The sequence below is a fragment of the Centruroides sculpturatus genome, unplaced genomic scaffold, assembly GCF_000671375.1.
Source record: "Centruroides sculpturatus isolate CEXI.00-Female unplaced genomic scaffold, Cexi_2.0 scaffold397, whole genome shotgun sequence".
Lineage (NCBI taxonomy): Eukaryota > Metazoa > Arthropoda > Arachnida > Scorpiones > Buthidae > Centruroides > Centruroides sculpturatus.
Window position 1 is genome coordinate 390,645 of NW_019384579.1, and position 17,850 is coordinate 408,494.

Genomic DNA, 17,850 nt, shown 5'->3' on the forward strand with positions numbered 1-17,850 from the left:
ATGATTTAGATAAAGAATTTTTTGTTTGGTTTATTATTTTAATGAACAATGTTTAATTTTTGGATCCAATTTTATTATCCTACGAAGAAAAACATTGTTTTTAATTCTTGTAAGTTTACAGAAGTTTGTAAATGACTTATTAAAATAATTAATAATTAATTTGGACATCAATATAAAAAGCTTGAAATAAAGACAATTTCAAATAACAGTTTGGTGCTTTAGATATTACCATTTGAATTTAAAAACTATTACCCAACTTCACTGCCTGTAACCAGTGTTGTTCTTCTCCAATGCAGAGGACTTTGCAAACGTTTTTGAACCTAATGTGGTTCTTCTTCAGGCGCTATGGAACATCAGAGAGACAACAGCGAAGTAATCTACATCGGGTCCACTAAATGCAAATTAGTAACTAGGATCAAGGAACACAAAGCGGACACCCTACATCATAGAAACAACACCGCCTTAGCAGTATACTCCTCCGACCCAGAAATAGAGCCGCTATTCCCTCTAGCCAGAATTATTCACACCACATTCCACACAGAACACCTCAGATGGCTAGAAGCCATATACATTTGCCTTAACACCCTCAGGAATAAGCACTGCATTAACTTCAAACAAGAAATGAAGATATCAACAGCATGGGAAGCCTTCCTCAATAAAACTCTAAAGTAACAACATACGGATAATGCGCAAGTCTACAATGACGCCATCGGTCACACGTGACAACGTTCCAGAAAGATTTTCCAAAACAACGGTTAATTCTAGACTGGAAATTCGAATTCATATAGGGAATTCCATAGCGCCTGAATAAGAACCACNTCTGTGTTACCAAATCATTTAACTCTTGTCTATAAGCATCCATGATATTTGGAGGTACTGTCATGCATTGTGTATCAGCGATGTATTCAGTTGTCGGTTGTATGTGGTATGTGATGATAATAAATCCTCTGACTTTTCTGCTTTTAAGAGGACAGCATTTTTTCTTGTAAGATGTCTCCTGCTGGCTGTTATGAAGGTCCACATTGAGCTGGGAGTGTTTATGAGCCCTTTCCTAATTGCAAAAGCAAGTTTTCCATCTGAAATACTGTTTTCTCACTTCATTTAGTCCCTCAGGTGCATTATGACAACTATTAAACATCCTGTGAATTTAATGGTGTGAGCTTGCATGGCCAAGCATGGTGTTAGACGTCTTGATGGCAAAATTGATGCAAAAAATACCAGAAAGCAGTGTTGAAACCAAACTGCTGCCCACCATTGGGAATTTGTTTGAAGGTGATGATGCATCTTTCAGCAGGATGGAACACCATCTCATACAGCCATAAGTTGCTTAAAATGGTTCAGGGATTAAAGTGTTGTTTTGCAAATTAGTTAAAGTTGCAGGGGATGACCTGGTGCGTTGTCGATTATTAGTAGAGATGCCACGAATATTCGGCTACTATTCGGTATTCGGGCTACTTTTTTTAATATTCGGTATTCGGCTGAATACCAAATCATGAAAAAAACGCACATATTAGTCAAAAACGTATTTATTTTAATCACAAATTATTACATTTAATACTTAAAATCTATCAGTGGTAAGTTGTGATGAATGAAAACAATTTTTTCAGCATTTGTTGATAGCAAACGATTGCGCTTTTCCTCATAAACTATATCTGCTTCTGAAAATAGCCTCACTATATACACTACTGTCGGGAGACTATAGATAAATCTTAACGAATTCTGTCAGGCTTGGATACTGTTTTGCGTTTGGTGACCGCCACTTGTAAAGGTCTGCCGTCCGATCTAGGCGAACAGTTTTCATATAAAGTGATACAAACAGTGATATTTTTTAGAAGGACTATTAGTAACACAATTTGATGTAACAGTGAACAAATATTGCATGTCGTGACACGATCTACTCGCAAATAAAACAAGTGCGCCCGCGGTGTCGTTACCGCACCCACCGCAATGAGACAGGTTGTAACCTGTCGCCTGCGAAATGTACACATATTTTGCCGAACATTCGGCGCTTCGGCTGAGAGCGTAGCCGAATATTCGGTATTCGGCAAAATCACTATTCGTGGCATCACTAATTATTAGCAACACTTCAAATGGAATTTGTTTAGATTGGCAATAACGTTCGACATTAGGTATGAAGTGATGACCAAACCAGTCCTCAAAAAGAAAAGCTGCCACCCAAGCTTTACGATTCGACTTCCAAATCACAGACAAGCCAGCTTTAGTTTTTTTTTCAATGCTTTTGGATTTTCCGAGCGATAAACTAAGAGGTTTTAACTTACAATCACCAGCTGCATTTGCGCCAACCATCACTGTCAATCGATCTTTGGCGGCCTTAAAACCTGAAAAGGTTTCTCTTCACAAGCGATAAACGTTCTTTTAGGCATCTTCTTTCAGAACAGGCCAGTCTCATCTATGTTGAATATGGTTTGGCTGGTATAGCCATCTTCATCTTGAATTTCTCTGGATAGTAAGATGCAGCCTCTTTATCAGCATTTGCCTCCTCTCCACTTTCTGCAATGCTATGCCAATTACAGCAACTTTTGAATCGGCTGAACCAACCATTACTAGCTTTAAACTCTTCATCTTTAGCCATCTCTCTAGCATCCTCTTTCAATCTCTCAAAAACCAGCTTAGCCTGAGAGCACACCGCGTTCTGATCAACAGGACAATTTTTCACATTTACTTGATTACAACACCTTAATTTTAACATTGTTTCCATCTCAGCGATAATACTGTGAAGTTTACGAATGATGCTTGAATTTAAAGATTGAGCATTTTTCACAGCTTCGAGAATTTTTTCTTTACCTTTTATAATTGTTCTGACCGTCGATTCCGGTAGATCAAACTTCTTTGCCAATTCACAAATTTTCATTTTTGTATCGAAGTCTTTAATAATGTTACCTTTACATTCCAAAGTTAAAGTTTTTCTTTTCTTGTTTGATGCAGAAGAATCAGTTCTACCTAGTTTGGATGACATCGTAGTCTCTCAAGTCTCCGTAGATATAACAAACACAGAAATAAATAACACAAAATAAATTGTAGCTATGCATCGATTCCGTGCGACATGTCCGAACATGTAAGCTGAACAATAGTGTGGGGGGAGTAAGTAATCAAGAGTTGCATGTTGCTCAAACAAAAGAGAAATCGGCGAGATTTGAAAATCGCGTAATTCCGGGTTCGCGTAAGTCGAGGTATTACTGTGGTTTGTTCATGAAGTTATTTTCTATAAGACTAAATAAGACTTCCATTCTAAATTATATATCAAATGTATGATAAACAATAGCATTAAAATTTTTAAAATTTCTAGATTTGAAATTTATTTTTCTTTTCTTACTTTAATGCAGAAATATATTTCAATATTTTAAAGATATTAATTGAATTTGAGCTGAAATTGGAAGAAATTTTAAAGCATTTTGTTATATTGTTATTTTTTTCATATGAAATATAATTTAGAATGGAAAAAGTTAAGTTTGACAGTAGTTCCTTTGTGCTTTTACAAAGTTTAATAAATATTAAACAAAATATTCAAGATTTATCAGTACTGGCAATTTGAATTTTACATTTATAAATAAATTTAAAAATTGAGCATTATACTTTGATTGTTTAACAGAAACTTTCTTAGGCATTAAAATTTATAAATGTTAAGAAGGTAATAATATTATTAATAATTATTTTAAATTATTAAATTTATATCAAAAATTTTTAATAAGAAAAGTTTAAATATATTAAATTTGAAATATTAGTAAGACAAGGAAAAGTACATTAGCACAATAACAAATTATTTCTTTTGAAGTGAATATATAATATTTCTCAAGTCACTTCTAGCTCTTCTAACAGATTCTGGAGAAGCAATATCAGATACGTGGTTGGGATTATTTGCGAACTGTTTCCGACAGAGAGCTTCGGTATTACAGATAACGTGTAAACCACAGTCAAAACCATTTTGTTGTTGGGTACACTCCATTTCGAGAACTTCCACCTCGGCCCCTTTCTCAAGTATAAAAGGTGTTAAAATTTTGGCAACATTTTCAGCATGTAATCTGTTAACACTGCCTGTGTGAGAATCGTAATGTTCAAAAATATGAAAACTTGCTCTGTATACTAACAAACTCCAGTGTGACCCTCCAGGACTGTCCTGAAAAGAACAATCATTGATGGGAAGAAATAACAGCTCTTTACTTGTAATATTTAAAGATGACAAAGTATTTTGTAAATCTTCCACCACTCCTAATTTAATAAACTGAGTCACTTCTGGACTAATAAATCCTATCTGATTTGCATTTTCTCGATATAAATCGTGTTCTAGGTATTGAAACCAGAAACCAATGAGATTATCATTTAACCAATGCGGACCACATAATATTTTCAAATCCGATTCTCTAAGCAAAGAATCATGATAGCTTAGAACTATTGATCCTCCGAATGCCATTTTGATTGATGACAGTTATTTATTTTACATTACTTATAGTCCAAGCAGTTGATCAATAGAGGGGTATTTCCAAGAAGTTTCTTGGAGTTTATCTGCCAATTCACGAAGTGCAGTCAATCTTTGCTGATGCAATTCTGATGTCAGAAATAAAAGAGCAAAAGATTAGTCAAAATAAAGTATTATTAATAGTGATGGGACGATACCAAAATTTCTCCCAATTCCAATTCTTCTGAATACCTTCTAAAGTTTATTTTAGTTTAGAAAAAAGTAATGATTTGCATTATGAGCACAGTACATTCATTAGTTAATAATCATCAACTTTATGAATGGAAAATGATTGGGAAATCCAGAATCAATCTTTTGAAAGGAACCCAAAATTTCTCCATTTGTGTGTATATGCATGCTTTTATTGTATACTACAAAATAAATATGTAGTCTTATTTCAGATGAAATTAATATTACAACACTACCCTCAAAGAAATTACAGCTAATTCCCTTTTATTCAAAGAATTATCCCATATCATCATCTAGGGCCACCAATTTTGGAAACTGCTTTGTTGGCCGATGTGACGACCAGGGGGAGGAGAGGCAGGTAAATGGGAAGATGAACTTCTTTTTTCATGCTTTTTTCAATTGGCATGCTTTGTAAATGCTTTAATTCCATCATATATTAAATACAATGGAATTAAAGCATTTACTAAATAAGGTTTGGCAAATGATGCAATGAGCTGAAAAAATATCATCATCATGAGTCAACTCATTTTTGAATTCATTCACTTGAGCCACAAATGTCTAGACCTACTCATCTTGAAAAATCAATTTTTAAAACAAAAAATGGCAGTAAACTTAGCACAAACAAGTATTTTTACTTAAAATTACATTTGAAAATTTAACATATTACAGCATCATCTGTGAATCATAACAAAAATTTTCATAATTATAATGAGAAAGTCATTTTATCATTATAAGTAAACATACTGAATATTAAAAATAACTTTATGTAATATTTTTTCAATTAAAATATAATTTTGTTTATAATTTAAATTGTTTTGCTAACCANACAGCATCATCTGTGAATCATAACAAAAATTTTCATAATTATAATGAGAAAGTCATTTTATCATTATAAGTAAACATACTGAATATTAAAAATAACTTTATGTAATATTTTTTCAATTAAAATATAATTTTGTTTATAATTTAAATTGTTTTGCTAACCACAGGCCTTGATTTGAAATTGCTGGTCAAGCCAGGCCAATGACAGCTGGGACAACCCAAATATCACCCCATCTTTCCTAAAATGGGGGCCCGTTAGTACTGACCAAGTGTAATCTCCCATTGCTCTGACTACACGAAAGAAAAGTCCACCGTGACAGACAGTGTATGAGGTGCCATGTACTTTCTGCTTTATCAACATGAAAGCTTCCAATAATACTTAATTACTTAATTAATTAATACTTAATTATTAATATAGCGATTTAAAAATTTTTAAATTAATCTTCAACTGAAAGAAATAATTAATTTTCTTATTAAATGTGAAAGAATTGTTTTTAGAATTGGAAATTGTGACAAGATTTGCTTGATTCCGATTCCTGGAAAATGCTCAATTTTTCAGATTCCCAATTCAAATTAATCGTCCCATCACTAATTATTAATATATAAATAAATTTAAGCATCTTTAATTCTAAAAATTTATCTGTACAATTATTATAAAATTGAAAAATATTTTTCTTTTAAATTTCACTATTCATTACTTGTCAGTCTTTTTAAATTTGTTTGCAACAAAAGTTTAAATTAGATTTTAAAAATTTAATTTATTACTATTTTATTATAGCTACATTTTGCATTTTATATACCTATTACAAAATTATACATTATGTAAATTTGTATTACTATACATGAAATTTGTAATAAAATAAATTCAAATATGATATAAGGAAATAATGGCTACAATGACACAAATTTCAAAATTGTATTACAGTATAATACACGTTTTGGATTTTTTAAACAATATTTAATTCATGTAAAACACATGAATCACTCAAATTATTGTTGATAAGACTGTCTCGTCTCTAAAATCACGCTGCTGTCAATGGCTGCACACCTTAGAGGTATGAAGGAGTAGATGTCAGGAATTGCAATTTGGCACAGAGTATTTGGTGCCCAAATTATATGCACATAAAATAAAACAAACTGGTAGGTAGTCAGGGAACTGAGAACTGGGTCAAAAGAAAATATGAAATGCTGAGACTGTTTCTACAAGCAGGTGCGAGTGCAAGATTTGTGTATGCATTGCTTGTGTTCTCTGAGACATAGTCTCATCCCAAAAATGGCTTACAACGGGACCTTACGGTCTCAGAAATTCAGTTCGGGATGAGACTTGGCAGGTTCGTAGTATACCTCAAGGGTGTCCACCCAGAAGAATTGTAAAGCGCACTAGCCAGAAGATTCCGAGAAAAAAGGCTCTAAAATTTTAAGCGCAGCTTATATACAGATCGATTCTACCTTATGGTAGTACAGCAAAGTGGCTCAGTCCGTAGCGTACTCGCCTGCAACGCGGTGCGACCTAGGTTCGATCCTACCTTCTGCAAACTTTTTTTTTTTTTTTTTGTTTAAAAATTATAACAATTTTTAAATAAAGTTAATGACGTAAAAATATTATCAATTAAATCATAAATACTTTTATTTTATTTATGAAATGACTGTTACAGCGGATTAAAATGTGAATTAAAGATAACATTTTATTTTTCAAAAGTTGAATAATTTCAAATGCATTTTTAATAGAGGTAAATTAAAACTTCAATTATTTTGTTATCTGCAACCGATGAACTTACCACGATAGGTCGAAAGGTTATGTGAAAGCGTCACTTTTGCTGCTGACTTGTGAGAACTCACTGAATGATTAGCTTCTAGGTGTGAAAGTTGACAGTTATCCGACAAAATGATATTTTTAGAAAGTTATGTTATGATTTAACTTGTAAGTAAGTAAACTGATTACGTAGTGAGTCTCACACGATATATATAGGTTTACCCACCCTTATTATTCTAGAAACTCACTGTCAAACTAACGTGCTAGTTCATTTTTGACTTTCGCAAGATTGGAGCATTCTGTACTGCGAAATATTATCGGAATTTTTAAGCTATTGTGAATTGAAAATGTCTGTTAATGAAGAAATTGCGAAAGTATCAGAAGCTGCAGATGAAATCAGTCAAGATTCATTATACAGTGAAATGTCGAAGTTGAGGTTAAAAGATGCGGTCATTTATTACGAAAGCTTGCTTGCTGAAAATAATTTGATTACATCGGAATCTTCAACTTCAATTTCTCGTGAAGCAATGTTGATGGGTGAAGAAATTTACGAACGTACTATGGACATGCTGGCTGAAAAAATACTTGTGACTGATGATGAACTTGCTCATGAAAATGAAAACTGTGACGAGGAACCTTTTGAAAATGTCGAAGACCATAGCTCATCAGATGAATATGAACCAGAAGGAAAAAAAAAGAGAGAGGTAGACCATCTTTCTTTTGATTACAAAATTAAAGTTGTTAATATCGCAAAGGCTCACCCCACGTGGAATCTACAAACATTGCAAAAAAAAGGATGCAGCCGGTTAAAAAAGAAGGAATATTTATCCCAATGGGAAGAAGAGATAAAAAAAGGAGGAAATCAATTTGATAAGTACGAAACAATCAATTCCTGGACACGTGATCGTTTTGTTGAAGCCCGAGAGAATTATCAACAAGTGACTACTCGGAATTTACAACAGTGGGCTTTAGCAGCAGCACAACAATTTACAGATTTTGAATTTAAAGCTTCTGACAGTTGGGTTCATAAATTCAAAAAGAAGCATGGAATTCGTCAACGAAAAGTGACAAAATTTGTTTCAAAAAAAGAAACAGCGACGATCGAAGAAATGTTGGCTTCTGCAGACACTTTTCGAACCCAGACGTTCAAATTGATACCGAATTTCAACAAAGATTTTGTTATCAACACTGACCAGACAGGTAAATTATTGCAGAGTATTTACAAATTCATTTTGCTCTTTATTTTTACGACTCTGACAAAATACTTAAATTTCGGTTGTTTTCTGTTTCCAGGATGTCAGTATCAGTCGGTGTACAACAGGACCTTGGATAAAAAAGGAAGCAAAACTATTTTCGTCAAAAGGCATGACATGAATAAAGTGACTCATACATATACCGCTCAATATGCTCTCACTCTGTCTGGAAAAGTCCTACCTCAAGTATTTGTTTGTTTACAAGAAGCAACCGGTAACTTTGGCCCCCGAGTTCAAAAAACAGTAAATGAATATGCGAAAAAATATAAAAATGTCGTAATAACGTCTTCGAAATCTGGGAAACTAACGACAGGACTGTATATTGACTTTCTAAACCGTTGTTTAAAGACTTATGTGGGAAAAAAACAGTTTTTATTAATTATTGACTCTTGGGGTGGACAAACGAAGCCTGAATTGTATGACAAAATCTTTCAGGATGACGCGAAATCACCGACTTGTACAATAAAAGTAATTCCTCCAAAATGTACTCCTCTTGTCCAACCTTGCGACGTATATTTTTATAGACAGGTAAAAAATCTAATAAAGCGTATACAAAATTGCGCTTATCTAATTGAAAATAATAGAGAAATAAATTCCCGTGAAGATTGTATAAAAATACAATCAATAGTGCTTCATCAACTATCATCACCAATTTTTAATGAAATGATTCGGTATGCCTGGTATGCTTCCAAACTTTCTGATAAAAGAGAAATTTTTATGAATATAAACGAAGTATGTTTTCCAACAGATCTATTAAAAAAATGTTGTTCGTGTAAACAATCATCCTTTATAAATTGTGCAAGATGTCAAAATAGTTTTTGTTTTCAATGTTTTTATGATAATTATCATTCTGGTGCTTGTACGTAAAATAAAAAATTGACAAATAAAGACAATATTGTAAAAATTTTTTATATAAATAAAATTATTTATATATATTTTATATTACTGAATATAATTTATATTAAAAATATATAAATAAAATAATAACATATATATTAAATAAAACCCTACCCGAAAATTTGTTAAAGTGGTAATTAAAGTTTTAATTTACCTCTATTAAAAATGCATTTGAAATTATTCAACTTTTGAAAAATAAAATGTTATCTTTAATTCACATTTTAATCCGCTGTAACAGTCATTTCATAAATAAAATAAAAGTATTTATGATTTAATTGATAATATTTTTACGTCATTAACTTTATTTAAAAATTGTTATAATTTTTAAACCAATAAAAAAAAAAGTTTGCAGAAGGTAGGATCGAACCTAGGTCGCACCGTGTTGCAGGCGAGTACGCTACGGACTGAGCCCCTTCGCTGTACTACCATAAGGTAGAATCGATCGGTATATAAGCTGCGCTTAAAATTTTAGAGCCTTTTTTCTCGGAATCTTCTGGCTAGTGCACTTTACAATTCTTCTGGGTGGACACCCTTGAGGTATACTACGAACCTGCCAAGTCTCATCCCGAACTGAATTTCCGAGACCGTAAGGTCCCCTTGTTAGATGTTTTACTTGTTTTCATAATGTTTCGTTATCTTAAATTTTTTCTACAATAAAAATTTGTTTTAAATAATACTCTAAAAGTATATAAAAAAGTTGATCTTTTACTGATTATTGATAAGTGTTGTATTATTTACTTTTAACTAACAGTTTAAAATTCTGTATGCAGTAACTTTGGAATCCAGAATAGTTTGATAAGTTAGCTTTTTTTAAGGTTGTTCATTAATTACAATTTTTGATCTTTTTCTCACTGTTATGTACAATGATGTACTTTTGTCAAACTCTCCTTTAATTATATATACAATAATTCATAGATCCAACTGACATTAAAGAAATGTGGCTTAAAAAAATGTTTTTTGCAAATATTTTCTAATTGATAGTTCTCATGACTATAAAGTTTATAAGAATGAATTTATATGCCATTAAAACCATTGAAAAAGTCTATGCAGACAATACCTTGATTTGCCTCTTTCCCATTGTGTACAATGGTGTACTGTACTTTTTGCAACCCCTCCCTTTCTTAAACTGTACAAGTAATTAATGGATGGTCCTTAACCATTCTACCAAATATTCAAAAAAAAAAATATTTATTCATACTTTCTGCTTATCAAATTTTACTCTTTATTATATTATAAGCCATGATATTATGCCAAGCCAATTATTATATTATTGATTTCAACCATGTAAAAAAATAGCAAGATTTATTACACAGGTCTAAAGTTGTAAACATCAACCGGAGATCCACTACGTCACAAAACTAATGAACCAGCAATAAAAAAGAACTACTCACTTTGAGAAGCCAATGTTTATGTCCATTTTTAAAAAGGACATCCTTAGGCTGGTGGAGTAAATGTCCTTTCAAAAACATTTGCTTCTCAAAGTGAGTAGTTTTTTTTTTATTGCTGGTTCATTGGTTTTGTGATGTGATGAATCTCGGATTAATATTAACCAGTATTGGGGTGTTGTTTTTACTAAATGTCAACTTCTAATATAATATATGTATATGCATTTTTAACAAGCATGTGACTATTTTATATTAATAAGTTAACATAAAATTTCCTAAATATAATTAACATTTTCACACAGTTATTTTAAAATGTCAGATCTATATATATTTTAAAAGTCACACACTATAAATATTAAAAGTATTAAATAATTTAATTTGAAAAACTCACCTCTGTCTAATAATTTGATACTAGTTTCTAGTTCGTGATCAAATTGTATTCTCTGTTTACTGCTAAGAATATCTCCTTTCTCTAAACCTAAATAATAAAAATAATAAGTTTTTCATCTGTTCAAAATAATTGAAATGTTATAATTTTTTACAATTTATTTATGATTTAAAAGTGAATAAAATATGCACTACTACAAATAATTTATCATATTGTTTTATCATAAAAAAATTTTTTTATTGGTGTTTTGTTTTAATCACTATTATAATGATTCAGTATTATTATGGAAGATTTATAGAATTGAGAATAGATTAAGAAAAATAAATTTTGCATTATATGACCAACTAGTTTTTTCAGAAATTTGTTCTTACAGTGTATTGATTTAAGAGCATATTTTGTTAAAACTATTAAATTAATAATCATCATCATATACCAAAAAATAATTTATATAAAAATAAAAAATAGTACTGTCCTATGGTGTTAAAATTTTTAACAGCAAGTAGAAATATATACTGCATCATGTAGCACATATACCTCGTATGTATGAATGCATGCATGAAATTTTTATACACTCACTGCTAAGTTATGATTTAACACAGCACAATGTGCTGTAAATAAGCAACATACCCAGCAATTTACCCGGGTTGTGTGTTGCACAAAACACAACACACACTATACATTAGAATCTGTACTGGCCCAGTGTGATATTTTATGCCTTTCTATTGGGATGCTTAATGCATTAAGGATAACTGAAATTATATAACATTATATTCTATACAAATTATATGGAAATTATCCTTTTGTTTCTGTTAATATTGGGGTATTGGGACTGAAACTTAAAAAACAATAAATATATTTTTGTTATTAGTATCAAAGACTAAAGTGTATAATCATTGAAGTCTTTGATGTAGAGTCATCCTTGTAATTTAAAAAATATATAAATGTATCTTCTTTTTTCCCCCATCTCTCCAATACAAGAATAGTTTCAATACATTATGTTGACTCTTGGAGTCCAAGCTTTTATGAAACTCTGAAAAGTGCGACAAACCGCGATAGCATTTAAGGTTAACATTACATTTTACAATAAACTGAGAAACAAGGAGGACAAAAAAAAAACTATGTGAAAAATTGGGAGTTTATTCAATATTGATAGAAGAGAAAGTTAAAATTAAATTTTGAGCAGGAGCAATGAGAAATGGAACCTAGACAAGACTGAAAAAAATACTTCAAAAACTTGAGGAGGAATAATGAAAATGCTAGTGGATACTGCATTAGATGATGTGAAAGTTAAGTAGATTAAATATAATTAAAATGCTGACTTTCTTTTTCCCAACAAACTAAACACACATTTTAATCTGGTTCCATTTTATAATTATGATGGTAATATCCAGAAAAGTCTTTCATATTTTATTAAACAGAATCAATGTCATTATTTCCTAAAGGGCATCTTATTCTAAAAAAAAAGCTATGGCAAAAATGATACTGTCTACTAATTCAAAATAAAGATTTAAAAAAAAAAAAAAAAATTAGTCAAATTATTAACACAGATTTGTCATATAAGTAAATAAACCTTCAAAAATATTATTAAAATTCAACAGTAACTTTAACAAGTAATATTGTTAATTTTTTTCATGAAGATTAAAAAATATCTACTACATATGCATATTAATCTGATCAACTCAGTTGTTTACGTTTTCATTTAAATGCTTTCATTTTATTGTCAAAAATATACATCAGATTTACCATAATTCATTCTTAAGCAAAATCTTACATAATAATATAACAGAAAATAGTAGAAATGCAAGAAATTCTTCTCAAATATTAAAATTAAAATTATTTTATATTCATAACACAACTTTTAATTATTACTTATAATTTACAAGTTGTAAATTATAGAAAAAAAAAAAACATTTGACATATTCAAAACACTATGATTTTGTATGAATCATTTTTACTTTTCCAGCTGTTATATGTAAGAGAAAAAGTATGACAGAGTCAAAAAACAACTCCCCAGATTTTTGCACTTTTGGACTCAGGACCTTAAAACGTCAAGAAATGCAAAGAAATTTGGGAGTTTTTTCTGTATGTATGGATGTTAGTGTGTGTGTGGGGCATGACTTTGTTCACCCTTTCCGAAGCTCAATAACTCTCATGCTTTTTGTCAAAAATTTCTGAAATTTTGCAGGGAGGTTTATTTATTAGAGGGATCAATGCTATTAAATTTTGGTGATTAAAAGTTGAGGGGTGGAAAGATAAAGGGGGTCATGTGCATCTCCAGTAGGGTCAAACTTTTAGTATTTACAATTTTTTTTATAAAAACCCATCAATACCCTCAAAATTAAGCTTTTTGCCATTTTACAATAGTTAAAAATATTAAAAAAATATCCCAACAGATGGCACCACCTAATGTCGCTTGAAAGTTAAGCAAATTGTTGCTGGATTTTTCTAAAATACAGTAGGTTAATTTTTTTTAGAAGGGTGAGAGAGGTTTGAGAAGAGGGATGGCAAACTAGTGTCTTACTGTTTCTTAAAAAAAATCATAGCTAGACTAGCAAGTGATATCACTAACAGATGCCTCACCACCCTAACTATATATAACCTCAAGTATCTTCTTTAAATAGAGGCAATTGCAATCTCTCTCTCACACACACACACACACCAATCAACCTAGCAATGCTCAGATTATCTTCAGGAAATACCTAACAGTTTTAAAAACTACACATAGTTTTGCTAATTGGTGGACTATATACATTAAATAATTGCTTCTGGTGCAGTACCACAAATTTCATCATTTTTCTTTCAGTTCTCTGTGAATGAAATAAACTTATATTTATGTATGTATACAGTTATGTAACTTTTTTTGACCCAAACATATACCATATCTTTTTGGAACATGTTGGAATCTTGTACACCTTGGCACCCTATGTTTTTCAGCTTTGTCTTTTTTTGTTTCATAGAAACAAAAGACGAAGATTGCATTATAAACACACCACTATCTTGTCCATTTACACCACAGAGACTGACATGCAAGCTGACCTCCAGAATGCCATGTTAAACAATCCTGTAAACTAACCACATCAGGGCTCTAGAAGCTTTAGAAATCTACAAAGTTGGCCTGACAAGCAGTTGCATTAACTTTGAAGATGGAAAAAGCATCTCATATGCTTGGTAATGTTTTCATGAAAAACCTGGCAATTCCAACATGAATTAGTTATTTTTATATAATCATTTATATATAATTATTTCTTATATTTGTATCTCTTAATTTTATACATCTTTTAATAGGCAACTGGATGGCCTTTAAATAAAGTCGAAAATGTTTGCAAATTAAAATAGTTTGCTGAAATTATAAAAGTGTAATTTAATACTGTTTTATTCTGTAAATATTTTATATCCAATGTGTTGAGCAGTTTAAAATAATTATAAGATTTATCAAAAGTGTACTTGAAAATAAATAAATAGACCTAAATTTTTTTTAAGTCTTAAAATTTTAATAATGCATGAAGAAACTTAAATTTAAATCTTAAGATATCCCCTTTATAGTATGTTGGCGAAATTGGTTGTCATGAATTTCCAATGTTTAATATTTACATATTATACCAAAAAAAGGATAATTACCACTTATTAAATCTGTTAAAAATTATTATTATTATTAAAGATTATATATATGTAGTATCCCATTCATTTTAGCATTTAGCATGTCAATTTATTATTATTTTTCAAGATATACAACGTATTCATCCTCACTATTACATTCTTCATTGTGCAGCTTGAATATACTAACTTTGATGTAATAAACAATTTATTTTTAAGAAGTTTCAATCACAAGATACTTTAAAATGTTAAATTTTTTCCACATATCTATTCAACCATATAAAATAATGAAAATATTTATAAACAGAAACGAGTAATTATTTATTTGACATTGTCACAATGCCAGGCTGCAATTTTTAATCGTATTTTTAATTTATTTGATTTAAAATGTGCACTCTCCACCTCAAATTAGTACTGCAGCATCTTGCTCTGTACATCATACCTTACTTGTTAGCAATGGAGTCGTGCCAGTCATCTATTAATCTTTTGGGGAAAGTTTTGAATTGAAACAATGCGACTCCCAGTTTGCATTGAAAGTTCACATATAGTTAATCGGGGCATCCTGCCCCTAAGGTTTCCATATCCAGTCTCTGATTTCATCTATCTAGCTCCATTCTCGAGATTAAGGAAAGACAGATGGACAACAATGGGAATTTATAGGTCTACAATTTTTTCAAATTTGCAGCCCAATAACTTAGAAAATATTATAAAAGTATCGTAAATGTATAAAAGCTCAAGGCACATTACAGTACACGAACAAGGTCGTTATGTGTAAATTTCAACAATTATTTCAGCTTACAGAATGCTAAAAACTTTTTGTATGATAACAACAATTTCATGAAACTATTATATGAAAAAATTAATTTTTCACATAATAAATAGTAAAATGCAAACTCCAAATAAGGAATTTGCCACTCCCAGAGTTATACACCTCCTGCAAGAGCAAAAATGTCAACCATACCCACACGTGCAACCCTTCACCAGATATTCTCCTCCAAAAGTCAGTTATCATCACAAACCAATATACCGCCTATTCTCCACGCTCCACGTTGGTCGAGGCTCGGGATAAAAACCGACCTTTGGAGGCGAACATCCAGCGAAGGGTCACACGTACGAGTACGGTTCCTTCAACTCTCGCCCGTACGGGATCTATAACTCCGGGGTTGGCAAACGTCATTCCGAGTTCACATCCTACCCGTACATTTAAACATTGCAGTCTAAATTTTCTGAGTAAGGTAAGAATCAAGTGTTGCCTGAGGGGGGCGAGAACCCCTCCCCCAAGTTGTAGACCCCCATTTGAATTTTGCACGAGACAAAACGCGCAATAACAACAACCGCTTTCACAGAAGTTAAACATAACCGAGAAGCAGGAATGTTAAACGAGTTGATATTCGGCAATTAGCCAAAATATACGAAGCGACAGAACTTTAATGCGACACCACGCGTTATTTCTTCGCCGTAGTTTATATCAAGAAAAACAAAAACAAAAAAAAAGAAAATAATAATAATAATACCGGTAGCATCACCAAAATGATGTCCTCCTCTCTCGGGCGCGGTTCGCTGTCTTTGAAATAAAACTTTTCTGGGATTACCTCCTGCACCTTCCGACGCCATGAATATCGAAATAGATACGAGGCACGAGGATAAACAACTTTCGTATCCAAGCAAATTTTCCGGTTACGAAAAAATAGCACCAAATTAGCCAAAAATACGTTTTTTTTTAAAAATGTTTTTATTTTACGGAGTTTAATTTCTATGTAAAATAACCAAGTTTTTTTTAAAAATTATGAATTAAAACGATATCGCGTTTTTTTTTCGTGTTGAAAATGCTAGTTTCACACTGCTACCGATTCGATGCGAAACTACTAAAATGGAGGTTTTTTATGAGCTTTTGTACTTTAGAGTATTTCGGCACACGATTAATAGCGTAGCATGAAAAGGGCGGAAGGCCTATTGTCGCGTTATCCTATGAGCAAAAAGGGCAATTGCCTAGAGTCCAAACCAAACTTTTATAAGAAAATATATTTCCCAAAAAATTCCCTCAAAGAAAATTTTCTGAAGTCAATATACATAGTAAGTAGGACCGTTCTAATTCATATTTGCCCGGGCTTCATGAAGCTATAACGCGCTACTAGGGATGCCGGCACTTTCGATCCTTTCTTTTAACTTTTTGCACTCTGTGGGCCCTAAGAAAACCTTTTTAGTAAGTAGCATTACCACCCGTTCGGTTTTCACCTGGACAGTCCGGGAATCGACTCACTGTCCGGGTGAGCTATTAATTTTGTCCGGGAATAGCGAGCGTAACCTGTCGACCTTTTTTTTAATTTTGCTTGTACTATTCATATTCGTACACGTCTCCAATATCCAATAAGTCATTTGTAGTTGTTCTTTCTTAATTTAGGTTACTTACGTTACTCAAGTCTCCCTAGTCCCTAACTGTAACTGATTTAGAACCGGCATGCACTGCACGTTATTCTTCGCAGTGCAAAACGACATTGTTCATGCGTCAGGCACTTCTGTTCGAACAAACCTCACCTGACGTCCGGGTCAGCAATTTTGAAAAGGTGGCAACACTATTAGTAAGCCTATTAAAGATTCGGACAGGCCCACAAATGAGGCGGCCAGATGGTGGGGGAAGAGGCCAATATATCAGAGTCGAACCACTCCCGAAAAATTCTTGGGTTTTCCGACCCGTCCGAAATTGATCCTGGGTTCTCCGAGCCGACAGGTCTTAATCATCCCCCATCCAGAACTTTTGTTGTACTGCAACAAAAAGTTTTTTGTAGGAATAGTAGTTAAAAATCACTGTTATTACTCATAACAGTGATTTTTAAACGCAGTTGGTTATTTACGTCACCTTTTCTAAACGCCTTGGTAACTATCGGCAGTTATCGGTAACACTGGTTCCAAACGCGCCCTAAGACAATGACAAGTTGATTAATACAAAGTACGTTTAAAGTTATCACATTTGTTTACGCTAATAATGAATAAAAACAAGAATAACAAATGTTACATAACGAAATCTGATATACATCTATAATAGAAATACTATACACTGGTTTCTAAGATTCCAAAATTAAATTTTCCAAGAAACC

The 17,850-nt window shown here is 31.9% G+C and overlaps 2 protein-coding genes across 2 annotated transcripts; one reads left to right on the top strand and one right to left on the bottom strand.

Annotated features, from left to right (window-relative positions):
* Positions 1–2,410: 2,410 nt before the first annotated feature.
* LOC111624435 (sentrin-specific protease 8-like) lies at positions 2,411–4,429 on the bottom strand. The gene is made up of 2 exons (XM_023367273.1): positions 3,836–4,429; positions 2,411–2,653 (listed from the first exon to the last, which is right to left on the bottom strand). The coding sequence occupies exons 1-2, from the start codon at positions 4,427–4,429 to the stop codon at positions 2,411–2,413; spliced, it is 837 nt and encodes a 278-aa protein (XP_023223041.1).
* A 2,797-nt stretch (positions 4,430–7,226) lies between these two features.
* On the top strand, positions 7,227–9,384 carry LOC111624419. Its single transcript, XM_023367252.1, has 2 exons — positions 7,227–8,040; positions 9,160–9,384. Exons 1-2 carry the CDS (start codon positions 7,586–7,588, stop codon positions 9,356–9,358), a joined length of 654 nt encoding a protein of 217 aa, XP_023223020.1. The 5' UTR covers positions 7,227–7,585; the 3' UTR covers positions 9,359–9,384.
* Positions 9,385–17,850: the final 8,466 nt, after the last annotated feature.

What these genes read in the sequence shown, in the direction of transcription:
- LOC111624419 (XM_023367252.1), top strand. Translation starts at nt 7,586, where the DNA reads ATGTCTGTTAATGAAGAAATTGCGAAAGTATCAGAAGCTGCAGATGAA. An exon ending in TTGCAAAAAAAAGGATGCAG is followed by an intron (nt 8,041 to 9,159) that starts CCGGTTAAAAAA and finishes TAATGAAATGAT; the next exon opens with TCGGTATGCCTGGTATGCTT.
- LOC111624435 (XM_023367273.1), bottom strand. Translation starts at nt 4,429, where the DNA reads ATGGCATTCGGAGGATCAATAGTTCTAAGCTATCATGATTCTTTGCTT. An exon ending in ATATTGCTTCTCCAGAATCT is followed by an intron (nt 2,654 to 3,835) that starts GTTAGAAGAGCT and finishes CCTGTTGATCAG; the next exon opens with AACGCGGTGTGCTCTCAGGC.